The sequence below is a fragment of the Pterocles gutturalis genome, unplaced genomic scaffold (assembly GCF_000699245.1).
Source record: "Pterocles gutturalis isolate BGI_N339 unplaced genomic scaffold, ASM69924v1 scaffold16118, whole genome shotgun sequence".
NCBI classification, from domain to species: domain Eukaryota; kingdom Metazoa; phylum Chordata; class Aves; order Pterocliformes; family Pteroclidae; genus Pterocles; species Pterocles gutturalis.
Genome location: NW_010125876.1, coordinates 75469 through 103369, shown reverse-complemented (window position 1 = coordinate 103369; position 27901 = coordinate 75469). Strand labels below are relative to the sequence as shown.

The window sequence follows — 27901 nt, the reverse complement described above, 5'->3', positions numbered from 1 at the left end:
AGTTCAGAGCACATAAAGTAGAGAAAATAACTACCTCTCATCACACAGAAGTGCTGCAAATAAGTAATAAGAAATATTCTGTGGCACTTATATTAGTTTTTCATAGTTCGGGTCCATGGCAAAGGAGGGATGGTGCAGCAAAACAACCCAACAGTTACCAAGTTAACTGCTGTAGGAATTAATATTCCAAACGTCACTGAAAGCCCAGTGCAGGCTCCTTTGAAAATCCCAGCTGTAGCTGGGATTCTCTTTTGAAAACAAATGAAATGGGTAGCTGAGAGCTATGAACACTGCAAATTAATCTTCGCGTCTGCATACAGCCTTTTGGATTACCTGCACTCTCTTAACTTAATCCAGGACTTTGCATCCTATTTTTTCCCCCTTTTCCATCTTTGCTGCCAGCACTTTACTACCACAATTTGTACTCTGACAAATCTGCTTTCTATCCTCATCATCACTTCTGGGTCACTTTACTGGATAAAGCCTTTGAACGCTAGAGATCTCATTTTGACCAGTTATAGTCACAACCACTGCTGCACACGGGACCATCTCACAAATTCTCATCTGTCTTCTCTCTCATTGCCAAGGGCAAAGATAATACTTCACGGCTTAAGTGGCCTTATAAAATGTTCATGGGCAAATTGTAACATACTCTTCCTTCCAAATCACATTTTTTTATCAAGGCAATAACGTAAACAATTTTTTTAAAATAAATTAATTTTCAAGCAATATATTCTGAACATGTAAACAGCTTCCCTCTCTGGGCAGGCCAGCTGGGTTACTTGGAGAGCAGATATGCTTGTTACATGTAGGAAAAACCAACACACCTCACAGTGCTCAAATACTGAAACCATAAAGTTAATTCAACTTTAGTGAACACAAACCAAAGGCAACACTCATTTTCAATTCAAAAGAACTTTTTCTGGAAGAATGAAAGCAAACCTACAGGAAATTAATGCAACCAAGTTTCAAAAATGAAACAAATGGAAAATGAATGGCTATAAAGTCCACCAGTTACAGGTGAGGAGGATACGAGGCACAAGTCCAAGCCAGGCAGCTAACCGCTGATTTTATGATCTTGCTCCTCCATCAACACAGTAAAATAATAATGGGGAGGGAAGGCCATGGCAGCAACACAGGCAATAAAAATGGAAGAGCCATCTTGCAGCTTCTTAGAAACCTCAGTTACATCCAGGTTCCCCCCTTTATTAATCAGGTTTTGTTTTCAATGAGCAATAGCATCTTTACCAGCACTGCACTTATTCCTGCTTGGACAAGGTTACCTGTCAGCATTTGAAGTTGTGATGTAACACATCTCTAGATCTGTGTTTGTCCCTTAATTATTCCTCAACTGGAACAGCTCTGGCTCTTCTCATTACTTCAAGAAGGTTGTCCTGACCCCACGAATCAAGAACAGTTTGTATGTCCTAGAACAGCAGCGATGAAGCAGCAGGGAGGTGCAGCTCTACAAAAGCTGTTACAGGTGAAAGCAAAGCAGGGGGCTGATGGCTGTGACTTTCTGATAGCTGTTCAAAGAGAAGAGTAACACACACATCTATTTCTGGCAGGGCTGCAACACAGAACACTGCAAGCAGCTTCTGCCGGGCATCTAATTTTAAGAACAACAAAAAAAATTTCTCCACTGAAACAGTGTTGTAGTCAAGAAAGTAATGAACATTATTGCATTTCACAATGTATGTGCTTATCCATATTACATGTTTGAACAAAAATGATTTCTCCCACTATAAAAAAAGTAGTACACAACATGCCAGTGCAGGTTAATAAACGTATTCATGCACCCTGTGTTTAACACTGCAGTTTAATTAGAGATGGACTTAATGATGTGCTTCTCACTACAAACGTGCTCCATAGCCTTGTCTGCAACAACAGCCCCAGAGCTGGCAGGCAGGTGCAGATGAAGCCAAAGGCGTGCTTTTCCTTATTTCTGTTTATATTATTTTATATGCAAGGAAATGATTCTAATGTTGCTTGAGATAAAAAACTACAACTAGGGAGCAAATACTCAAGTTCAAGAACTTCGGCTGCATAGCAAGATTCCTTCATATATATATGTAGGTGGGCAAAATAGAATCTGAATTCCACTTTACAGGTCAGTAACTTCCAGAGACACTTTTGTCATGTGGTAACAGCCTTCGGCTGAGTTCCAGTTTTTATGCTACATGCACAGATTTCAACAAATAAAGTCCTAGCTAGAACTTCAAACCTGATTTCCCTCTGCGTTTTAGTGAGCACACCTTTATGAGTTCTATAGGACTAGGAAATCAGCAAAGCATCTTGTTTGATATCTACACAAATTATTACTAAAACTTATATACAGTCAAACAGTTTCCACACTGAAAGCTATTTTCCCTTCATGCTTACAAATCCCGTGTCTTGTCTGGGTATGTTGTTCTTTGGTCTAGCAGTAACATTAAGATAATTCATTTTCTTCTAAAGGCAAACATGACAACACAGCTAGTTTGTCCACTACCCAACAGCCAGCATTATTTTGGATACCCCTCATCCTATCCCTCCACCCCCTGATTGAGAGTGCCTCCCTGGCAGTTCTTAACAGACTTGTACAGCTCTCTGGCCAGCAAAAATCCACAACCCAGTCCTACACAAACAGCAGAATGGCAAATCCTGTGCAACCCAGTTCTCAGCAGCATGTAAGAGAAAAAAAGACAACAAATTATTGGTTTTGGTGAGTCTACGCAGTGGCTGACCACTTCCAGAAATGTTCATGTCCCAAATAACGACCAATAGGCTAAAAAAAGAAAAATAGCTTTAACACATATGTCAACAGTGTCATTTATATGTGAAGTTTAGATCTTTCAACATTGTCGATAAAAACAAGAGGAACCCGACCAAGTGTTTCATTCCTCTTATAGGACTCATTCAGACAGAAAATTGAAGGAAATTGAGACAGAATAGTTTCAATCTAGCCAGTTATCCACAGAACTATACTTTATATACAGTTTATTTCACTAGAGATTTTTAATTTTATACATAGTATAAAGGGGTATCCTGATATCACACATATACCGTACTGTTTAAGAACCAATTTTTTACATAATACAGTATTAAGTACCATATTAATTAAAACAAGTGATTTTTTAAAAAAAAACCTACATATAAATGGATGTTTATCATATGCACAGTGCAAGAATGTTTTTATATCGTTGTAATCACACAATGTGAATCTAAAATACAACACTGTGATTTAAAACTAATTCATAATTATGATGCCCTGTGTTGTAGACAGATTGAGTAATCTTTCTTTGAATTACCAAGCAATGTTAAATTCCAGACAAGCAGCAGCAGCTTATAATTACGATTTCAAAAAGATACCTTCCACAGTAACCCAAGTTTTACAAAACACTGGTTTATCCCTACTTCTGATCTCAACAGCATCCTAAGGAAACAGAAGAATGGCACAGATTTCATTTGGGATTATCTGGTCACTAATGCTAAATAAATTCTTTATTACTTCCACACAGGAAACCTCTAAGGATGATCGAAGAGGTGAAGATGGAGAGGTTTAGGGGCAGAATTCTCAGAATTTTAGTAACAGACTACAGGATTTCTCCTCTGCAAATAGGAAGAAAATACTGTAATATAAATCAGGCTGTAATATTTACAGACAACAATTGTGGAAAATAAAGCATTCATAATGTAAACATGTCAGAAAGGACTTCTTCATTTTCCCTTTTGCAGAGTGGGGCAGTGGATGAATATCAGCTAATAAGAAACAGATGTCTTCCTCAGAAGAACCACTTCACCATCACAGAATATACGTGGTAGTTGTTGAGAATTGCTAACATGTTTTCTCCCTTCCCTCCCCCCAGAGTTTCAAGTTCAATAAATAGTAGAAAAATAATCCTTTACTTAAAAATCTTGAGATGCATTGTCCCAGGTTCCATACAGCAATCGTCGGAGCAGTGAACTTTCTATGCACAAAGCAAACCGCAGAGAAACCAGCAGCCTCTCCCCCCCACCTCTGTCTGGCACTTTCTTAGTCTTCAGCTGCCCAGATTTCTGCTTTTCCAGTTAAGGAAACCAAATAATCTCTGGCTCTTTTAAGCTCTGTCTCTCCTCTTGGCTCAGTGTAACAGGGCTTCCAAAGCTTCAGCTGCTGTATAAACTCGTGTCCCTGTTTCTGGAGGTCTAACATGCCTCCTGCTCCATTTTATTAAATGTTATGGCAGGTCCATCCATCAAGAGCGTTTCCCTTCCATTGCAGAGCCAACCCTACATCTATAAAAATGTAAAGCTTTTATGCCTAACAGTTTACTCAGGAAGCGAGTTAAATCACTCCTGGGGAAAAGCACAGAAACAAAGCTGCCCGTTGCTGCATGGATCATTGTTCACAAGTTACGTTTCTTTTCTCGTTGTTCATTAGCATTCCGCATCCACAGTGTGTACCGTGACTGCCGCCTGTAAATGGTGGCTGTGGTGGAGAGTGGGGTGGTGCAACCGGTAGTGGTGGAATTTGTGACTCAACAGGGCAGCTGTCTGAGGCGGGGTGTCCAGGTCTAAGTCTTCGTCGTGGTTTCCAACATCAACACCGGCCGACAACGGGTCGTTATTGCATGGAGGGTTCTCACTGTCTTCCTGAGGACTCATAGTGCTGTAGCCTAGAAAATAAAACAGCAGCGCTAGGAATTAAGAGCAAGACTAAAGGTCAGTATTCCACAGGGCTGGCTGTGCACCCTTCATGGAATCAGACACAGTCGGTGATTTGTAGGGAATAAAACCATTTTTTTAAATTAATAGAAAAAAAAAATCCTCTGCTGTAGGTTCATAATGGATCCTTTTCCCTGTCACCATCTTTGTTTATAAACTTCGGGGACCTGCAGTCTGTACCACCCCAAAAAGTAAAAAACAATCATGCTGTCAACAGCTTGTTACAGCAGAATTGCTAGCAGTGATTTTAAAACAAAACACAACAGAATTTTTTTGGGGGTGGTATCTTTTAAGATATTACTCGGATTTTTACAAACAGACAAGAAATCTGTAGGATCTACTACCACTACCTCTGTTCCTATCAAACTGCATCTTTCCTAGGAAGGATCGCCAGCTACTGTGTCTGGCAGCAGCAAAACTTCACATTATCTTGTTGCATAATCCCAGTATTATATTTTTAAAAGGAAGAGAGCACTTCCACCTGTGAGGGTCTATTTGCAAAAACCAAGCACATGTTTTTAATGCTGCTGAGCTTTCCATACAGTTAGAAAAAAAATATCTACTGAACCCACAGGGGAAATGTTTCACCCAGCAGGTCCATTAAGGCAAACAGTACTGACACTTCCAGCTAAGCAGGCGCACAGTCTAATTAACTGGAGGCTTTCCTTTGGCTAAACTATCTGCTACTGGAGTCCGAGAAGTTAAAAAAACCAGATCAGCTGTCTATAGGAGTAACGAGACATTGCATTCCCTGGGATATCCTAAGGAAATTATGTCACTGGAAAGCTAGCTAACAGCTAACCCTTGCGAGACAAGGCCGTGCCTTCTCACTGAGGAAGCTGTCTCCCAACAGGTCCCTTGGAGATTTTTCTGTCCCTTTCTTTTGAAGCAGGTGCTGGTAGTTACTGTGAGATTTGGATTTACCACCAAAACCAGCTGTTACCACTCAAAACCCGCTTGCAGTACAAACAAAACCACCCCAGTATTTCTAAATGCAAGAACACAAACAAAATTTAAAAGGAAAAAGATCTTGCTTTAATTAGAAAAATGATGCTTCTGAGAAAACTTTGGCTAAGAGCTGAAAACCCACTAGTGCTTCTGAGCATCTCGGTCAGGTTTCCAGCTTGAGACACCCAAGAGAAGTGTGATAAAAATATCAGGCTGAGCACCCAAAGCTGGTTCTCATTTTCCATAGTCTGAGTCATGGTTTCTAGCTGGCAGAGAGGAATTGGGGAAGACGACTGGGCGGCCCTTTGAAGAAGATGGAATTACAAAAACTAAAAATAGAAGTGCACATTTCAGACATAGGTAGACAGTTACCCTGCTAACCCCGACATGATGACTAGAAAGATGGGAAGGATTTGGTAGGACTACAAGAAATGGAGCAAAAGGAGCATTAGTCTAGCAAATCTGCCTCAGCGCAGGTAATCTGGCCCCAAATCCAAGATAATTCCTCCTAGAGCAGGAGATTGCCTCTCAGACATCTGCTCATCCACATTCCAAGGCTTTGGCCTTCACATTTCCTGTCCCTCAGCAATTCCATTAGTGCAACTACTGTCTTAATAATTGACCAGCTCTGCTGTAACCTACCCAGCCACCGCGACACACAGCTAGAGCTGACATCTGTGGCAGGCTGCCTCGTCTAACCCTCCTTGTAATTTATATTAAGCCTCCTCATGAGTCAGCAGCATTACACCCTTCTAACAGCTTTCAAGATTTAAGATGACTTAGTCTCAGGGCATGAGAGACGTATCACAATTCCCTGAACCTCAACAGGGGTGATTTGTGTGCAGCAAACACACATGGCTCCACACCCTTCACTGCTGTACACGTACACAGTTAATGTTAATCACTAGATGCTTAGAGAAGACACAAGATGTCCTCTGCAGTGATGGAATGGACTGAACGTGCAGCAGAAAGGCTCAGGAGGCGCCTGACACGCTGCTCTCTCAATCCATGCTTACTTCACCCCGGCAGATGCAGGTGTCCAGCACATGTTGCTGGAATTCTATGAAAGTTGTGCACGTCACGTCAAAGAGAAGAGCAGCTGAGACGCTGACTTGATTGCAAGGGATTTGCTTTCTCGTTAAGTAGGAGAGGTCCATTATCTCAACTGAACATCTGCACTGGTAGGGCTGGTGGTGGAAAAAGAGTGTGGTAAACGTTGAACCATTTCTGTTGGTCAGAGTTCTGGGCACCCAGCGAAGCTGGCAGAGTCCAGGATCGCACAGGGGGAGCAGGGCGTTCAGCTGCGGCTGTACAACCGCTCTGACAAACCAGCTCCCTCGCTGGGCAGGATCATCAACTGTTTTAACTGCCAAGCAGTAAGGAGCAAAGGTTTTTGGTTTGGTTTGGGTTTGGCAACCTTATCTGCAACACACCAGACATCTAAAGGAAACCGAGTAACCACAATCATTAACCTGAGGTCAGGGCAGTGATTCAAGGTCTTACCGTGGTCGCTCTCCGTTCCCGATCGCCCCCAGTACCGGCGTCTGCGTTCAGGGCTGTGGGCGTGCCGCTCTATTACTGCTGCTATAAATCGAGTGTTACTAACTGGGAGAGAGAAAGAAACAGAACTGGTTTTAAAGAAAGTGCTTTCACTGAATTGTATCAGTGGGACAAATCAGGCACAGGGGAACAGGCTCTCTGCAAACTGACTCTTCTCAAATACTACTTCTTTTAAGAAAACTGTCAAGTGACAGAGGAGAAGGAATAAAGAGATGGTGTTTAAAAAATTTCATTTTTCAGCATGAGACTAAAGGTGCATTGGAAGTTATAGTTTAAGTTAAAACATCGTCCTGTGATTTTCTACTGTTAATCAGCACAGGGTTTCCTCACGTATTTTTAATTCTAGCATATTAAGAAAACAAATAGCTCATTTACTCTTAATCTAAGATTGTTTTTTACAGCAAAGTGATTCAGTACTTACTGATCCCTCTGTCTTCATGGCTGTCATCGTCTCTCTCGTCCCTATCGTTTTCCAGGTTCGACATACGCACTGACATTTCTACACACCATTACAAACAGAAAAATGCAACTGTTAAGAGAAAAATTTTGGATCAACTTACTAACTGCTGTCACCCTGGTAATATAGTGGAAGCACTTTGGGTTACTGCGTGAAGAGATGCAGTCTGAGCTTGGTTTGCTGCTCTTCCAAGATAGATGGGGCCAGGGATGCCAGGAAAACGATATCCCACATCCCTGCCAGGAACAGGCTTTAAAGTTTTAAAGAAAGTGGACTGATTCAAAACAGAGCCAGGGTATAATCAAATAGAGAGGTAATTAGCCCTCATCACACTTCTCATCTCTGTATCTGCAGCAGGTCTGGCTGCACCCAGGAGAGGGCAGCAATACACAAGCACCCTGGACAAGACCTGGCTTTTAGAAACCTTGGCAAAAGGGAAATAAAACAGGGTGAAGCACTGAAGCAAAAGTTTGGTTTGAGTTGTTTGTTTTTTAAATTCCCACCATACTATTTGTCTCTCAAGAGTTATCAGCTCACCCTGTGCAGCCAAAGGTGACATGTGCTGGTGACTCCTCCGATGTATCTGGTGGCGGTACGCGTACACTGCCAGGACAAGCACCATAATGCAGCCCATGATGCCACCAGCCACTGGGCCGACCGGGGCACTTTTGATCATGTTCAGAGTGATTACCTCATCTCCTAAATCAAAAGGGACAAAACAGAGGGGAAAAAAAAAATCATAAATGCTCTGCAGAAAGGCTTAAATCAACATCTCTGAAGATTAGAGAAGATCTTGAAGATCCTGAAAGCCTTCTAGGTGCCCAGACGCAGGACAGCACACTTGAAATAGGAGAAGAAATTCAGAGAGGGTACATCTTAAGGACAGGAATGTGCAGTACACTCAGCACACATCAAGATTTTCAAAAATATAATGCCCCAAACAGGCCTGGTGCTACTTCTTTACTGCTTGATGCATAATTTATGCTCATTTACCACTAGCATCAAAGATAAACATGTTACGTGAACCATGCTCCGGAAGTGCACATTCCTGAACACAAGCAGCTCAGTGCAGGATCTGTTCCGAAAGGCAGAGTTACCTATTGCTCCCAAGTCATCCACGTAAGGGCTCTTTGCTCCCACAATGCCACCGAAGCATTCCTTCTGAGGGGCACAGTAGGACTTATCCAGATGGGTCTTCCCATCGCTGTCTACCATACACCACTCGCAGTCCAACACACCAAAGCAATCCCTGAAAATGAAAAGCGAAAGAAGATCATATTTAGTTTCAAGTTCAGCACTTCTCATTTGGCACAGCTCAGTCTTTAGGGAGATCTTTACGATCATGAGACAGAGGGAGGCTAAAACCATCTGTAAACCCTCACATTTGTAACATTTGGCCACAAAAACCTCACTAAAAGGCTGAAGTACCACACGGGAAGTTCTACAAGGGAGCTGCAGCTTCAGCATGCATCTTCCAAGTCTGTTTGCTTTGGTTTTTTTTTCCCTCCATCACTCAGCCTGAGCAAAGGGACAACTTCCTACTTGTAACTCCTCCAATAAGACATTCCTCAGCATGGTGAAGTCTGACTACGGTTCCACCCTTTTTCTGCAATCCTTTGGAAAGTGGAAAAAAGGATTTGGAGAGTCTGGTCAGAGCACGATACGTTCTAGCAATCCCAGTTCCCTGGAGACTGCTCATAGTGAGCAAAAAATAAACAAACCCTGAAGCATCTCTCTGTAATGCCAGGAGTAGAACAGAGAAGTAGGAAACTAGAAGCTGACAGGCAGCTGCCATCACTAACGTGCTCCGAAGTCAGCACCGTGATAGGACTGTCTACCTTCTGTGAACACTTCAGTCCACACCTTCCCCCAAAGACAGATAAACATCGCAGCACTATCCATTTTGTTAAAAGGAAGAATTCATTGTCCTTTCAACAGCAAACCTTCCACTTGCACAACCCCTGGTTCTCAGTCACGAAGTGTGACGGGAAAGCCACTGGTGTGCTATGAACAGGAATACCGAGGTCTTCAGTTCTGCACTGTGGCACCGCAGCATCGGTGGTGTGTCCTATCATATCCAATTCTCCCATCACACTTTTTTTTCCTTCTCTTTTTTAATATAAACTGTGTAAGGAAGAGCTATTTTCACTTAATTGTTTCAAGAACACAGGATATTTTGAGGGCTGGAGAATGCCACTTTACCCGCTCGCCGTTCTCTGATTGCACTGAGTGTTGATGCACTGCGGGAGAGCGTCCTGGAGGCTCGGATCGATCGCTGTGAAAGTCATGGGCTCCTGATGAACTTCACAACTTGGATTCCTATAGTGGGGCAAAAAGTAAAGCCTTGTATTATAAAAGTAGTCAAAGCACAATTGACGAAAAACATCATTTTTCCTTACTACATATCATCTGCTTAATTATTTGGAAAAAAACCCTGTCTATTCTCTCCGGTATCACCTCTAAGTTAGCATGAACAAACAATTCATTTTGTTCACTTCTGCCACACACCGTTCCATTCGAGGAGGTTTGTTCTCACCTGCTCTCGGCATTGGTGAGGTTCCCGGTGCATTCGTTTACCTCCAGAGGGCACTCGCAGGGGCACTCACATTCGTTCTGTTCCATCCTTCAGGGGCAGAAAACACACAGAAAACGCATCAGACATTGCACCGTGATTTCAGCCCCACAACAGAGCTCCCAAACAGCAGATCACCACAGCGAAGGGTGTTCAGGCACCTTCCTCCCTCCCTCGGGAACACAGGGATTGCTCTGTTCTGCACTGGGACGGAGGACAATGTAATCACCCTGAGACAAGTCTCAGACCCAGATGCAAGGATCCTTCTTGCCAGCAGGACAAACATTTTTTGAAAATCTTCTGCAAGCACCAGGACGCCCTCGATGAAAAACTACATCAATCCACCTAAAATCACGGGTATTAATATGCCAGGACAAAGGGCCTGATTCACAGATAACTGCCCCAAGAAACGGAATCTGTCATGGTGCTTGACATTGTCCACCCAAAGCAAAAAAAATGTCAAGAACAAACCACGCTGTGTTTTAATACAGCGACAATGTGGCAAAGGATTAGAGGTATGTTAAGTCCCCAGGCCCCTTACAAACAGCACAGATAATTTTTGTTTTCACTTCAGTTTTGCACTACATGTTTCCATTTAGCTTATAAATTAAATGTGTTTTTACAAAATTCAAATCAAGAAAGAGGGAAGTAAGTGCCTGGACCAGCCTGTCCATTTCCCATCTGCTCACCGGTGGCAGTTGAGGCAGAGCCTGTCGACCATGCTGCAGGCGCAGAAAGCGAGGGAATCGCAGGTCTCGTTGACGATTCCCACGAAGGCGTTGGTGCCTGGGATCCTTGTCAGCCTGTACTTGGAGCAGTGACTGCCGTGCACAAGGTTTGTCAGATCACCCTAGGAAAAAAAACAAGTAGTGTTACTGGTGTAGCGAGAAACCTGGTTTTTAGGGAGTTGATGACTTTCCCCCTTCCAAGGAAACCTACAGAGCTGGGGGAACACAAATGCATGGGAGTGCTGCCTTCACCAACAGAGAGACTTATAAAATTGTTCATCAACCTGTTGCGTTTTGCAGATATTCCAAGCTACTGCTGGGTGGAAAGACAGAAACAAACACGTTGAGCTTGCAAATATTATGAGGTGTGGCAGCAACACTGAGTCTGATATCCCACTGACAGCAGGGTACATCTCCCTGCATCGCATCGCTCCCCGACCCGTCCCCAGTGTGCCAGCCAGCGGTGACCTCCGCAGAGGCTCCGCTCTGACGGGGAGCTACCATCCTGTATAGCTGTGATCTCTTCCCTGGGCAGACTCATTCCTGATTTCTGTTTGCACGGCACAATCCTCAGTTTTTGCTCTGTCCTATACAATTTCCTTTACAGTAATGCACTTTCTATTTTGCATTTCAAGTGTGGGGAAAATGTTTAAGCCTACCTGACATAAATAAACAGATTCTGACATAACTTTCAAGTATTTTTGACACACATTTCCCACCCTCTCCTCCCAGTAATAATTGAAAAGTATTATTGAAAGAGCAGCTTCTCCCCCAGAGCTTAACATCTCTTGAATAATTCTGCAGTGATCTTGCACAGGTGGATCTGTGGGGCTGTGACTGGCGTTCACGGTGCAGCGAGAGACAACAGCCCCTGGCTTAGACCTCTCAGCGTAAGAGGAAGCTCCCAGACGACCCACAGAGCAGTCCCATCTCCAAAGACTGCAGTTCAAAAAATGATCCTCTGCAAATGCTCCAGCAAATTGCATCAGCAAATGCATTTATTTGGTCACCTGGCTAAAGGAGAAGTTATTAGAGACCTTTACTACCCGTGTCATAAGGGGACGTGACACTGGTCAGAAATGGAAGCCAGAGGTCAGGAGAGGATCCAAAGCAAAAAATCCCAACTACTGCCGGAAACTCCTCACCCAGTGACCGAGATCTTATTTTCAGGATGCTGGATGAGACTTTGCAGACATCAAACACAGCTGGCCCACAATCACATCCATAATCCCTTGTATATCAACTGACTCCCCATGCGAGCGCAGTCTGTGCAGCCCAGAGCGCTGATCTGGTGTTTGGAGAGGGGGAACGGAGGCCAATCCACACGGAAGGCTGGCTTCCAGCCTCGCCTGCTGATCCTGGCAAGGATTTGCATTTCCACCAAAAGAAACCCAACCCAACCAAAGTACATTCAAAAGCAAAATAAACCAGAAAAACACACTTACCACTAAGCTGGTATTAAATTTATAAAACCGCTGAACTGTTCTGTCACTGAAGCTGTTGCAGAGGTTCTTCTTGACGAAGTTTGGGTGGTTCAGAATGTCATTTGCTACCAAAGGCTCCTAAGTCAAAAACAGAGGATTTTATGCCTTTGAAATCAGACACAAACAGTCCTTGCCACCTCAGCAATTAGAAAAAGTAGAAACAAACCAAGAAAAAAAAAGGAGCCAGACCTTGTGCGTAATGTGCTGTTGCTCCACCGGCGCGTGTCCCTTGGGATCGATGAGGGTTGGGTGTGCCACGAGGTACCCTCTGTCCTCCATGATAAAGCACCTGCCCCACAACAAACAAAGTGCAGAGCCTCCCGTTAGACCTCCTCGGGCTTCAGAGAAATACAGTGAAATAAAACACGATCTTAAATATATAGCTAGAGGAAGAATTTTTAAAGGCTTCCATTTATTAAAGCAACAGGGCCATTAAACAAATTCACTGCAAAATGTCTTTAAAGAATATATTGGGTATTTCCCTGAAGCTTTTAAATCGGTTTTTAAATCTTTTAAATCTTTCAGCAAGCCTGGACCATCAAGGACTTGAAAATGGAACAGATCAGAAACTGAAAGGAAACTGATGAGCGCATTGTCTTGTCCAATCCGGGAAGATCCAGAAAAAAATGAAACCTAATGAACTCGGAAAGCTTTAACAGTTTATTAATCTACTATGTTACTAATTAAACAGAGATTTCGCACTCTCCTTTAATGACCTTCCGCCTTAGAATTCCATTTTAATGGGGAGATAAATCACTCCTGTTTCATTCTTAACATTCCCAACCTTTCCTCTCCCTCGTCAGCTCTTCCCATTAGTTTCCCGTGTGACCTCAGGGAAATGAAGATGGATCCGTGCCCCTATCTAGAAACCAGTGTGCTGTGAGGTTTTAATCTGTAACGTTTTCAGCATCTCCCGTTTCCATAGCTGCCGACAGCCGCGCTGGGGAAGGCGGAGGAGCAAGTGGCACTGGGGATGGCGCAGCCCGCGCCAAGATCAAGAGAATCGGTGTCCGCAGAAGGGAGACGGGAGGAGGTTAATGCGGCCGCTCAATCCTCCCCAAGAGCTCAGCGGGGTCCCAGCCGCGTCCCTCGGCACAGCGGGGCTTTGGCTGGGCCCCGCAGCTGCGCCGCTGCCCCGGCCTCCTGCCTGGGGCTGGTGGACACTTCGCGCGGCTTTAAAGTCTGCAATTCCCATGGCAGTGTGCTAATGCTCTACCTACATCGGCTCACAGAGGGAGAGAGCAGATGGAATTTAAAGCAATCAGCGCAGAAGAGATGGGATTGTAGACTTTAGGGATACAAAGGAGTCATGAAACTTTTAGTTGGAATTTTTTTTAATTTTTTTTTTTTTTACTGCCCCAAACTGTTTGGGTTTTGCATTAAAAATTCATGTTGTGATGTTTTTTCTCTTTTTTTCTGAAAGATGCTATAGGAAATAGGAGCATGAGTAGGCTTGTCATTACCCCAGAATGACTGCAGAGAGAAAAAGCTTAGTAAAGATACAATGAAAAGACCCCAATGCCTGCCAAACAGTGAGAATAGTCGTCTCTCAGTACCTGCGGGCACTCGTGCAGAGCCAGTGAGCATTAGATCTGGCTTCTACATTAGAATGGGCTAACAAAGCATTTAACAATATGCTTGAAATTCCTCATTTAGGGAACGGAAAAACAAAATAAAGCATCTGTCTGCGTTGATTATTAACAGTTTTTAACTGGGGGAGGAAGGAATGCCAAACCAGAAATCCCGATTTATTTTTTTTTTTTAACACCATAAAAATATATTAAGAAATAGCCAAACCAAACCAGAAAGAACTGGGAGGATGACCGAAACCCACTTCCCTTCCCAAATTTAAGGTTTAAAAACAAAGAAACAACAACAAGGCCCAAACCATGTTATCAAGTCACTCTAGAGGCTAACCCTGAGCCCCCACATGATTTTTCAAAAAAAGGGTAAAGGAAAGAGGAACAATGAAGATACACACAGGTCAAACTAAAATTAGATACTCCAGATGAAGTCAGACTTCTGACTAGTGCACACACACTCTCACACGTTGAGAGTAACAGAATCCTAGAATAAATTAAGCTGGAAAGCACGTCTGGGTCATCTGGTTAAAGAAAGAAAGATAAAAAAAGAAGGCTTTAGAGATTTGTCACCTGGAAGGAACAGCTCACCTTATTTTGTTTCCTCCGTCTTGGTTACAAACTGGCAGCAGGTCCATGAGAACTTTGTAGAAGTATCGCAGGGTGAAGTCAATGCCCATTACTGCCACCGAATGTCCTGAAGACATGTGTGCACTGCAAAGAAGGGAGAAAAAAAAAAGAAGGAAAAAGGTTTTCATGGCTGTATTAATAATTAATATTTTAATTACTCACTTCCCCACTTCAAAAGGTGACTGGCTTCCCTGGCATATACATGACCAGCTCAAATCCACACCAAAGCTCAGCTCACCCTGCTTGTGTTTAAATGAACAGTTACAGCAGCTGTAAACGGAGAGAAGAGTGTCTCACCAGTGTCAGTTATCTGCTGCAAATCCTCAGGTCTCTTCACTTAAATTGCACCTCATGCACCCCTACCACCTATAGACATTTAATGTTCAGCAACATAAATCAGGATTAAAAATTCCCCATTAAAAATGAACGCAGGACGCAGCTCCCCACCGCCTCAGTGGGGTTCACGTTCTGCACAGCTCCTCCTTGCTCAGCCCCCAGCGTTAGGACCTGAATATGACACTGCCAGAGACATTTTGCTAGATCCCTAAAATTCCAAAGCGTAGGCGTGATTATGAATTTCAGACAGAAAAAGAAAGGCTGGCCAAGGTACCGACACGAATGAGGCTACCTTGCACCAGGCACTGCGTTCAACGCTTCAAATCCCATCCTACCAACACACCAGTTACCCTTGCTGGCTGGAATTAAACCAGGAGTAATTCATGTTAACCTGACACTGCCTCCCACCGCCTACGGAGTGCCAGGTGACACTTAAAACCATGTCACTTAACAAATGTTCTGATTCTTTAATGTAGGGCAACCACAAAATAAACAATTCGGGAAAGGGCAGAACCTGGAGTCTCCGTGGATGCTCCCCAGCACCGGCAGCAAGAGCTGCTGTGAACAGCAATATTCCGCCCAGCCTGAAAACGCGCTTGTGTTCCTATTTTTACACATCAGTTCAGGAACATACACAGTTGCCGTAGCAACCCATACATCAAAAGACTGACAGAGAGTCTCGGGCTACACTATGGAAGTGTGTTTTCTTACGGCTCCAGAAAGGTAAAAAAGCATCGCTTTCCCTTAGTCGATCCGTTTTAACTCTCCTCCCCATCAGTGAAGCAATTGCAAGGGCTCTCCTGGCAGAAGCACAGTCTCGGCATTTGGCTAAGGCCATCTGGATGCTGAAAGCTCCAAACAGAAATTATATTCTATTTATGTTGTTGTTTTTCCAAAACTTCTTATCCTGGCAAATTCCCACCTTCCTTTCAGGAGAAACATCCAGATAGTCAAGAGCTCCTGAATCAATGTACTTGAACTAAGGCGCGAATCCTCGCTGGCCAGCCGGGCGTCTGAGTGAGGTTCTGGAACAAAAGCCTTCTAATGTAATAACAGAGGAAAACAACATTCACTAGGGTGGGTTATGAAAATGATTATATGATGGGGTGGTGCGCAGTAGCCCGAGGCTGGAGTGAATGACGAGGGAATCTCTGGTCTCTCCTCCACTTCTAACACCCAAACGCTCCAAGTCTGCTTCCTGCAGCACCGAGATGGCTGGACCACACCAAGTCATCTCTCATCCTTGAAGGACACAAAGCGATCAGCGCATCCTCAAATTGCAGGGCGGGCTGTTGTGCACCTACGTGGGCCTTACGTTGATGACAAAGGAGACACCTCTGACTTGCTCCTTTCTAAAATTTATTTTTCTAAATAATTTTATCTGTCTCTTTTTTATCTCTAAATTTAGCTCTAATCTCTAATTTTATCTCTATTCTATCTCTAAATTTATCTCTGAAGATAGGAATAAAAATGTTTAGAAAAAGCAGATACAGAAGGGCACAGCTGGACTGCACAAAGCAGAGGCTGCTGGCAAACTCTCAGCCATATAAACTGACTCTTGTTTACTGGGCTGGAGTTTGTTTGCTTGTAAAGAGGTACAGTGAAGGTGCAGTGAAATCTAATTTGTAGATTTATAAATACAGATTCTAAAAACCTGTGTTTAATTTATTTCATGGAGAAGGAGAGGGAAGAAGGATGACAGTGAAGCAGCACAGATACATTTAACGGTATGTGACAAGGCATCAAGCTACGAAGGTACTGCTCTGTCCTAACAGACAAAAAGCCATTAGGAACACTGCAAATATTTTAGCTTCATTTTTAAGCATTAAATCCTTCTGATTTACTGATGCAAGCTGTATTAAATAACTTCTTTCATGAATCTTCTACTCCCAGCCCCCAAAAGAGAAATAAGACATAAAATGGGAAGCTTCAAGAGATAAGCGTCAGCTCCACACACACTAACGTCGTTACTTAAACCCACACAGCAGTTTCCAATGCCAGTACGCCTATTAACTCTGCCGAGTCCTCCCCCAACCCTCCACTTGTGTTTTTTTTTAAACTAAGACCTCTTTGGGGATTATAACCACATGTGAGCATAAGCCTTAGAGGTCATATTTACCCAGGAATCACACTCACATCTGCCAAACTTTGTTTAATGGGTCTTTAATCACGTTCTAATAACCCACGCGAGCTTTACGTTCTTACAGCTAACTGAACCGTTGCTTGCTAGATACAAATCGGACTTCTGATTAATTGCACTTCTCTTCTTACAAAAGTTTTCTAAGTCCATCCCTCTGTGAGGAGCACCACGCAGGCACTAGGCCTGATAATACTGCTGCCAAAAACAACAGGCAGATGTCCCGTGGTGGGAAATCCCAAACAAAGCCGAGATGTCTTGGAGAAGAGCAGAAAAGCAGCGTCCCAGGCTCTGCTGCCTTTGGGATCTGTGTTCACCAGCGCAATGTTTGGAGTTACCTCTGTACCGGTGGGCTATTAGAGGGAGTGTGCGCAGGAGCCACATCCTCAGTGAAAGCCTTGGAAGAGGCTCCGAGTGAAACCCAAACCAAGTAGCTACTATTTCTGAAACTTGGGAGAGCTTACAATAGAAAGGTTTAGCACATATTCTATAAACTGACCTGCTTTCAACATCCTACATCCCAAACCAAACCTCAGCCTTAGGCTGGGGGCCTGGCCAGAGGAGAGCCGAAATGAAAGAAGTCTGGTCCTGGAGGAAAAGGTGGTTCCAGTCCTGACAAGATGTTCATGGAGAGACTGACTCCGCTTCTCCTGGTGGCAATACTGATGATGGCTATGACGGTCCTTTAGCTGTATGTGGGGTTTTGAGCCCAAAGGCATGGGCCACTGTTTCAACTCTGATTTGTTTTCTGCAATCCTATAAGGGCAGCTAAAGGTTTACAGGCTTCTGCTCAAGTTCTTCCTCCTCCCGAAAGCCCCTGTGCAGACGTGCTGGATTTGAACAGCCCAGGCGAGGAGCTCCCCCAGTTTCTGGAGCGTGGACAGCACTTTAACTAAAACCACCTTGTGGGCAGACCTCTATTTGCAGTTAGGTAGACTTGCTTTCACCCCTTGCAAACATCGCCCTGGTACAGACACAACCTCAGAAGCGTAAGCGTGAGGAACTTCAGGAAATTTAGAGATCAGCAATCTTGATGGAAAAGTATCTGACTACCAGCAGAGAGGGAACATATCTCAAACTGCCTAATGAAAGCGATCCCTCGCCTCCTCCTAGGTCCTTGTCTTGCATACGTGACATCTCATCTCATCTTCACCGAGGAGCACACTCTCACCAGTCAATCCTTTTTTCTATACACTGTCATAATTTGTATATCAACAAAGCCCAGAATATAAACCTATTCACATAACATGGATTTTTTAAGATACTGTTTCCACTGAACCTACCCAAGGTTGTACAACATGTCATGAAAAGCACTTTAAAACCAGGTTGGGGTTTCAGTTCTTGAACACGGAGGCATTGCCCAGCATGTTTCTCTCCTACCCAAAGCACATCTTGATAACTGAGATTATTCTTGCTTGACACAAACCTCCAAACACCACTTACCTGGAAGCGTGGACCGTGTGACTGATCGTCACGACGTAGCCTGCCCCTCCAACATCTAAGTAGGGACCAGTAAAGGTAATTAGTCCTGGATTAGCCACTGCATGCAAGTACCTAAGGGCAGCCAAAAGAAACACTTATAATTAGTAAAAAATGGCTACTGGAAACTTTTAGACAGTATCCTTGATTTTGCAGAAACACAGACAAACACTGAATTCTGTACACTGCAAACAATGTGCTACCAAATTAATGTTTATTAATATTAAATAAGTACCTACGTACGATTAGGACCCAGACCTAAACCAGACTTACTCAATAAATAGTTCCTTGTTACAGACAACTGCATTAAAAAAGCTCAGTTTACTTCTGCACAGAATCCATTTAATGTCATTTTAGACATTTTTCCCCAGAACAACATGACTTAGTGCCAGCAGAGGCTGAAACTCAAAGGAAACACCCGCAAAATTATGCTGCAAATGCAGGAGAAAGGACGTCCTGTAGGCAGAATTTGCACATGAAAATCTGGAAAGATGTCAGGAAGTGATTACAAAATACAATCTCCTTTAAAACTTACTGTCAACATAAAATGAGCCACAATCATGTCAAATATCTTCCTACTGTCATAAGAAAGTTTATAAAACATTCCAACTGTTGGAAACACTTGTGTGTATGAAAAAAAATCTATTACTTTCCTTTCCCCCACTCCAGTAAACTAACCCAGAGTCTGGACTGCACTGTGCAAGTGACGGAATTCTACTTTATTACTAGTGCTTTGCTTGCATCTTATTTCCAAAATACTCCCTTTTGGCTTTATATAAAAAACAAGACACTATGGTACGCTGCATATGGAGGCTTTTCAAAACCATGGTTTGAGAAAAATCAATGAAGCATAAAAGCAAAAAGAACCCCTCCCAAAATCGATACGAAAATAATTTGAGAGGTTTAAAATGGAGACAAGTGCTTGTAAAAGTGCATTCAGTTCATTTACAACATGAACGCACCCTGTTCATCTCACTACAAAAAAAAGAGAGCAAAATTCCATCATCTTATCTCTCAGCAAAAACACAAACAAACAAAAAAAAAAAAAGCCTGAAGAAAAGCTCATCAGTAGCTATGGCAATGATTTTTTCTGGGAAACCACGGGCCAGGAGAGCTACAGCATGGCCAATGCCCAGAGCAACGCAGAGCCTTCCCGGGACAGCTGGAGGGTTGGGACCTGGCGCCGGCCTGTGCCTCTCCCGGTGTCACAGTGCGGCAGCACCCGGCTGGCTCCTTCCAACAAAGCACACATGTCAAAACACACTCCAGAGTGCTCTCGTGTCTCACGCTCTCATTTGTCATGTATACAAACATTTTCCCAAATCAGATGCTGGTGCATAATTAACAGTGCACAGCCAAGCCAGCCAATTCCTCCTCTAAATTAGCAAGGAAATCTGCTGTAAACAAACAAACGAAAATATTAACAACCAAAAATGGCACAGGGAGTTGAAAACGCTCCCGAATTAGCTAATCCCTAAAGGGGATGCTCATTTTCCAAATCTTTCTATTCCCATCTGCCATAGCAGGGATATGAAACAGAAACTATCACTTAAAATAAAAAGGGTTGAGATTAGAACCAATAAAGGTTTTAACTAGCTGTATTTAGGCCCTGAGCCTTTTACCCACGATGAAAACATTTCTAGTTAAATAGTTTATAGCTGGCCATAAAAAAAAAATCCCAGGCTATGAAATCGATACCAAATATTTTCCTTATTGCTCTCCAAGATTATCCAAAGCTTTGATAACGGGACCATAAAAACTCACCATTGTCTCCTGGTGGGATCAAATGCTTTGTCCATGAGGGAACCGGGGTAAATTCGGAGCACCCCATTGGGGGTTGCTATGTAACGGCGCACAATAGAACTGTTCAGGCTACTCATTTCCATTTGTATCATCCATTCATCTGTGATGTGACTGGTAGCCATTACTTCATTTCTGACAGAGAACTGCAAAACAAAGGCGGACCTAGCAGGGTTCCTCTAAGACTTGCATGAAAAGATAATAAGCTGCTCGCGGGGTTTCCTAAAGAGCGATCCGAGATCATCTAAACTCAATTACTTGTTTAAAGTCTTCTCACACCAGATGGATCTGGCACATTCCAAGCAAAGGAAAGCTTATTATAATTAAATATTGCTGTTATCTCTTTGAGTGTTTGCTTTTTTACTTCACGTAAATATAAATACTGGTCTGCTTGCACACAAAATAGAAATTTCTCATTTATGTGCCCAAGAACACAAAGATATTTCCACTAAGAATTCCCTGCAGCTTTCATTTTTCTAGTGTTCATTTCAATAGCTGCTTATCAACTTTTTTCCCCTCTCTTGGGGAGGAAACCCCCTCCCTCCTCTCTCCGCTCCTCTGGGCCTTGAAGCCCACGGCCATCTCTCTGTGGGGATGTCGCTCCAAACCAGCGCTCCAGAACCCTATGAGCACAGGAGACCCACGTTTCAGGTCCTCCCCTCCTGGATGAACGTACAGGACGTGAGGAAGCCAAGGCCCAGGGCCGACGGCAGCGCGCAGCATCGAGGACACACCTTAAGGCCAGGATTGGCGATCAGGCGCGTGTTGTCGCTGAGGTACGCCGTGTAATGCTCCACCATCCGCTTCGTCTCGGGCTGGCTGAGGTGTTCGTACGGAGAAGAGAAGCTGCCTGCAGAGAGCATTACCGTAGGGCTTTCTAAAAAGAGCAAAATATGAGAAAGTTAAGGACAATGAACCGCACCTATTGCGGAGTAAACACATTTGTACCGCGGCAGGGTACCCTCTGCCTGTTCCTCCCCTCCCCTACACCTCAGTACGCAAAGCACACAGCTCCTTCAGGTGCACTGTGAGCGAGGGCAGGTAAAGTGAAGTTTTCCACCCAAATCAGAGCGCTCATGTCCTGGTGTCACTGGGACAGAGTGAGCTCTCTCCCCAGCAGCTGGTGTGAGGCTGTTGGGGTTTGTGCTGAGGAGAAGCTGATCACACACTGATGGGCAGAGCTGCTGCCAGGACAGTCAAGGGCTTTCCAGCTTCTCTGCTGTGCCCGTGTCTGCAGGGGCAGGAGGAGCTGGGAGGGAGCACAGCCCCAGTGACCAGCCCAGGATTCGACCTTGGGTTGGGACTGAGACCCAAACTCATTTGCACATTTGTATATATTACTATTACTCTTATCATTATTGTTTTCAATTTTGTTGTAGTGTAGTTATTAAATTGTTCTTATCTCAACCGAGTCCTTTTTCCCTTCTCTTCCCCATTCTTCGGGAGAGGTGAGGGCGAGTGAGCGGCTGTATGGTATTTGGCACCAGCTGGGTCAAACCGTGACAGCTTACCAGCACAGCTCATCTCCCCAGACAAAACTTATGTTGCACGTGAACTTTCTTTCTTGCTTCAGAATACAGACATCACAAAGTTAGTCTACTTACTCCGCTCTCTGTGTTATTTGGTAGACTTCAGTGACTTTGTTCTCAAAGTCTAAACAATTTCTGAATTACTACTTTTTGAAAGATTACAGAACTTCTTTTCCTTTAAGAAAAGATTTAGTGCTAAAAAAAATAAGTTAATTGCCCATGTTTAGATTGGATACAGCAGAGGAAAATGAAAATGAGCACTTTCAGTTACAGATAATGAACAAATGGAGAACTACAAGTGCAGAAGAGGGCGCTTATCAATGAAAGCGTATCTGTCTGGGTGATTTTCAGAAAGACTAGAAAGTAAACTTTCCTTGTGCCAAAACTGCAAAACCAGACAGCTTTTCTTTAAAAAAAAAAAAGGGGGGGGGGGGGCGGAACTGAAGGCTGAGAAGAACACCTTTTCTGAATATTTGACCCATGGAATCCAATTTCCCTATGTGTAATGGACTCCAGAGGAAAAATTTCACCGGAGTATGTGAAGTGTTCTGCTTTTATTCACATTCCTCAGAAACACATCACCATACATCCAGCAACCATATGTACTGCCGTCATCACTTACGAACTTCTATTACAGTCCTTCATCTGCTTCCCAGACCAAATATTCTGATGCGATTGGATTTCGCTTTGCATGAAGTTTTTCCACTTGTCAGCTTAGTACTGCGTTTTTTGGATATTTTCCATTTATATCTTGTCTTTCTGGATATTAGATAATTAAGAGTAGGCACCACATTAAAGAAAGAAAAAACCCTGTATTTTAAACAAACGGCAAAGCAATTTCCCTAGGTTTGTCAAGCTCCTCCAGAACTCCTCCAGTCCAACCTCACTTAGCTATTTGTGGCACTGCAATATCGCTAAGAAAATATCAAAACTGTGCCGCTAATCCACCATGAGAACTTCAAACCTTGCTACAAACAAAAGCACTTTATTCAGAACTCCTTATAATACAGCACAGATTTCAGCAAAATCCCCCAAGATTAACACTTAAATACAAAAGTCTGCAACTTTTGATGCTTATATAAAAAACCTCTATGTTCTTAGGATATTATACTTTTTAAGTTCTCCATCCTTTCCAGACACCGGAACTTACATTGCCATGGTGACTCTCCCTCTCTTCAATAATGTTTGAGCAACTAGTGAAATTAGTAAGGTAGAGTAGGACCAGTTTAGCTTATCAAAAGCAGAAAAGCATCAGTGACCCAAGAATTTTGAAGCAGGTAAGGAGGATGTGGAAATCATCGCACCACAGGAGTTCTCAGTTTCCCCCAACAGGCATAACTTCTGACTTCACATGGATCAACGGTATTAAATGTTTATGGCAGTGAAAAACTTGCACAAATCCAAAGTCAAAAAGTGGTCCTGTATGACTGGCTGGGACTTCATCCTACTGATTTGCCAATAAGCCAAGAGAAGAGAACTTTGTTTTAAGCTTGGTGAGCCATCTCTCACTCTCTCCCCACTCCACTTTCTGGGAACTTGATTGAGCAAGGCTCACCGTGCATTGATCTCCTACTCTGATGAGCAGTCTCACTGCATTCGCTCATGGAAGCGCTCACCAACACCCAGGGTAGCTATGATCACCAAAGAACTCTAAGAAGGTAACAGCTGATCAGAAAATCAGCCTTGGAAATAAAAGCCTCTCAAGAGGAGAGTATTTCCAGTATTTTGTGAGAAGAGCTTTACTTTCTGCTGCCACACTACAGAAACATGCATGAGTCAAGACAAATGGCAAGAAAGCTGTACCTAAGGTAGCCAGCTGCTTGAAGTGCAGGCAGGCGTTCGGCTGGCCCAGCAGATCCAGGCGATGATACAGCAGCTTGCTGCTGGGGACAGTGTTGAGATTCTTCAGCTGTTTAACAGGTATTTCTGGCTGTATCACCACAACACACAGAATAAAGGATGTGTCCTGCACCTGAAAAAATAAGGGCAATTCATCAAACAGAAACAAGAAGGTGGAGGAGTTACAGAACTTATTTTCTATTTAGCATTCATTCTCTTTTCTTTAATTGCTCATCTCGTCCAGTTCTGGAAGGCAGCACCACACTTTGCCGTACTCTCAAGGATCACAGTTCCCACTCTCTCTGAAAACACACAACTCCTTTCCAAAGAAGCTAACAGGGACTTGATCCTACAGAAAACAGAAGGACCGTGCAGATAAAATTTTCAAGCCATACTGATCTCCACGCAGGATACAGACACTTGTCCTCAGTGGTCTGACTACTGCAACTCAGTCCCATACAGCCACACTCCAGCCTGGAATCATCCCGTATGCACTGGAGCCACTAAGTTGTACAGAAAAATACTTTTCCACAGTCTATGCACGAAACAAAAATATTTAGTTTTCAGGAAAAAAGATTACACGAAGACTTTCATTTTGTTGCTCAATTAGCAATAATTTTGAACACTGTTTCGTAGATACTTTTTGAAATGTCATTAACAGAGGAGGGGACTCAGGTTCACAGTTGCTAAAAACACACTGGCATTCCCATTATGAAGAATACGGAAAAATTAACTCTTGAAAATAAGATTTTATCATTACCACTCTTAATTGTGTGCTGCATGTGTCACACGCTTTCCTGGTTTGTGTATTTTAACTATCCTGCAGTGCATCAGACTAGCAAAACTCGGAGTGGCCCAGCTGCTCTGCAAGGGTGTTTGATATTTAATGTAGCATTACAACACTAGAAAATTAGCTCCAGATACCCTCCTATGTGAATTCCTGTTACACAATGACAGATTTAATCTCTTAAAACTGTTCAGCTTAATCTTTTAGGTTGGATTTAACTTAATACTGTGAAATGATCCACAAGTACCCTCCTGAGTTTGTTGGCACAAAGAAGCAGCCAATTATTTCTGGCACCAGTGAAATTCGTCTGGATTACATTTACGTTTAGATTCCATTTTAATCTCTGGGTCAAGATTAGTGTTCAGATAAGTTCAAAAGTTAAACTGAAGAAAGGAAGACAGCTGCTCAACCTCTCTTAAAGCTCTTACAACTGGTAACATAGCCTGCTGCATACACCTCGTACTCAGTTTCAATGAAAGCTTTGACAGAACTAATGTTTGTAAGAAAAGTGTTAAATTACAGCAAACCTCATCACTGGCTACTGACACAGTTCTGAAACAAGATAGTATCAGAGTGAAAAGCTGACATTTTCACAATTATATTAATTAATGGACCATACTGCTCTGCCCCAAACATACCAACAGTATTAAGCAAAAAAATGACTTAATACTAAACCCTGCCTCAGCACTGTATTCAAACAAGGTCTTGGGCAGGTATTTATGTGTCACCTGCTTGCTGTATGACACCCAGACCAGTATGGATTTACTTCCACTGGGAAAGCACCAGTATAATCTCTGTGTGACTGTACATTGTATGTGTCTTATGAAATGAATGTCTTCAGGGAGAAAGAGCACACATGTACCCATACAGACACACCTCTGGAGATGACATGGTAACAAACCTGAAATGGTAATTTCATTCTTTCTTCACTGGAACAAACCCCCCCCCACATTCACAGTTTCTGAGTCATTCAAACCTTTCATACCTGCATACACAGTAATACTTGTAGCTTCACTATATTCAATACATTCATGCACTCTTCAATATACGAACTTACTCTGTGCCATCCTGCAACAGTGTCACTTGAAGCCCTTACCATTTTCCAGGCGTAGCTGACGTTGTAGGCTTCTTTTCCAACTTCTCTCAGCTTGTTCACATGCCAAGACAGTGAGGAGTTCACAGGAACCGTAATGATCTGGCTGCCCAGGGGAATGCTATATCGGCAAATACAACACACAGGATTTTATTAAACATTGAGAAAGCTCTTAAGCAAAACCCATCTACTGTACATTTACAAAAATACTGTAAGATATGAGGAGATCAACTGTTATTTGTTTTAGGTGAAGAAAAAAACCTATGTACGCTGAAAATGCACTTGTGTACCACATTCGGAGTTACAACACATACTCAGATAAGACAAAGGTTGAACAAAAACCCAGACCAAACAGTGGAAAATCTTCTTGAGACGGAAGAGAGACATTAGAAAGATGATCCCCCAGATCAGCTGTGGAAACAACTGTTCAGCACACGAAATGATAAAATGAAGAAAGTTGGAGGACAAAACCCAGAACTGTTCTGCACTGAGGGGGCGGAATTCCCGAGTATCCAGATACTGTAGGAAAAAATAACTTTACCTTATGTTCTCTTGAAACTCCTCTAGAAATACTTCTAGTGCCCTAAGGACTGCTAATGTTTGGGCTTGCATCCCAATTCCTTACCTAAGGATGTTCTGGCGCACCAGCTCAAATTTGGGAATGTTCTCATAATGGATAATATCCGTGTGGAGCGGTGGTTCAGACAGCAGGTAGGGCCTGGTAAGGGATGGGTGCATGAGAGTGTATCCTAAAAAATAAAGACACAAAACCAGAAATTGAATGCATTAAAACAACTGAGTCCAGGATGAATATTTACAAAAAAAAAAAAAAAAAAAACCAACCAGTAAACTACACACAATTTTTACAAAGGCTTAACAAAAGTGAAGAAATATTATCAAGAAAGCTGTAAATGAAGGACGTGGGAAGCTGCAAATGAGACACCTCAAAGAACCAAGCAATAAAAAGAGGCTGGGATCAGAGGAAAAGAGCTGGACACACATAGACATCAGTTTTACCTTTTGCCCGACACATATAGAAAACCTCAGATGTTACACACGTAGAAAATCTCAATGTCAAGTAAGCATTTCCACAGCAAAACCCCAGGACTGACATTTCAAGCCACGAATCCACCTCCAGGCTCCAGCAACTCTCAGGCAAAACTAACCAACCAACATGCAATTAATTTTTTCCTAAATATTATAATTCGTTTTGACAGGCTATTTAGAGACATGAGGATTAAGAGTTTCCTTTTGATGGTTAATGATCTCAGAGGGACTAGAAGAGATTATTTGAGCCCAAAAGTTACCTTTATTATCAATGAGGAAAGTGTAGGAACCCAAGGAGTCTTGATAATAGGTGACATCCTCCAAGATGTATGCCAGATTAACATCTACTCCGACAATCCCTAGCAGCAGGTTTCCGAAGTAACACAGTTTGCTGACAGTCATTATCAGGCCTTAGAATGAGAAAAACAACAGAACAGAGAAACAATCAGCAATAATATCTAGTAAATAATTTTTAGAGGAAACAGAGCATGCGTGTTATCACTTTCAAATATTATACAGTTAAATTGTATATAGTATTCCTTGCTGGAACGTGGACAAAAACCGGCACGCCTACAAGGAACCTGAGTGGGTTATCTGTCGTGTCTGGCTGGTTTTAGCCACTCTCCCTCGTCAGTTAATGCCTGTGGTTCTGACAGTGATCTAAGGTAAATTTAATCAATTTATTAAAATACACACCACAATTAATGTTTTGGGGTTCTTGCCCATCTACGAGTGGATGCCTTGATAAGAAAGACAAGAAATGCTTTTGCATGAAAGGCCAAGATAGTATTTTGTTCCCTGGACGTCATTTTAGGCAACTTAAAAAATAGGGGGAAGAGGGCAGAAGAGAATTTGTACTTGTAAAGCAACAATAGGGATGAATTATTGCTCATTTAATTGCACATTCAGAATATTAAACCTCTGCTTAACTAAATCCCAATATGGCCACTGTACTGGGAATCACACCCATAATTACACGCTGGTTTGAGACGCGTCTTGTGCCTGAGGTCAGAACCCTCGGTTACACCTTATTTCTCGTACTTTCTACACCACTATTTGGAAACTCAGCGACTCTTTTCTTTCAAACCAATATCAAATTCATTTGCATGTATAAGCTTTTAAGAACACTCTGACACTTATGCAAGACAAACCTTCTCTATTGCACCATTTCTAACCCTTCTGTTGCTCAAATTTTCCATTATGCTTGGA

The 27901-nt window shown here is 42.9% G+C and overlaps 1 protein-coding gene across 1 annotated transcript in view; it reads right to left on the bottom strand.

The window, feature by feature from the left end:
- Positions 1 to 2962: 2962 nt before the first annotated feature.
- CACHD1 (cache domain containing 1) overlaps positions 2963 to 27901 on the bottom strand; it is a 65323-nt gene continuing 40384 nt past the window's right edge. Inside the window, exons 9-26 of the mRNA XM_010078757.1 lie at positions 26953 to 27102; positions 26271 to 26394; positions 25649 to 25766; positions 23730 to 23898; positions 21132 to 21274; positions 20362 to 20543; positions 18562 to 18672; positions 14607 to 14729; positions 12625 to 12724; positions 12397 to 12513; positions 10913 to 11073; positions 10188 to 10274; positions 9854 to 9970; positions 8749 to 8900; positions 8189 to 8350; positions 7616 to 7693; positions 7138 to 7239; positions 2963 to 4637 (exon numbers count right to left, since the gene is read on the bottom strand). Of these exons, the coding sequence (XP_010077059.1) occupies positions 4399 to 4637; positions 7138 to 7239; positions 7616 to 7693; positions 8189 to 8350; positions 8749 to 8900; positions 9854 to 9970; positions 10188 to 10274; positions 10913 to 11073; positions 12397 to 12513; positions 12625 to 12724; positions 14607 to 14729; positions 18562 to 18672; positions 20362 to 20543; positions 21132 to 21274; positions 23730 to 23898; positions 25649 to 25766; positions 26271 to 26394; positions 26953 to 27102 (2435 nt within the window). The 3' untranslated portion in view covers positions 2963 to 4398. The remainder of the gene's footprint in view (positions 4638 to 7137; positions 7240 to 7615; positions 7694 to 8188; positions 8351 to 8748; positions 8901 to 9853; positions 9971 to 10187; positions 10275 to 10912; positions 11074 to 12396; positions 12514 to 12624; positions 12725 to 14606; positions 14730 to 18561; positions 18673 to 20361; positions 20544 to 21131; positions 21275 to 23729; positions 23899 to 25648; positions 25767 to 26270; positions 26395 to 26952; positions 27103 to 27901) is intronic.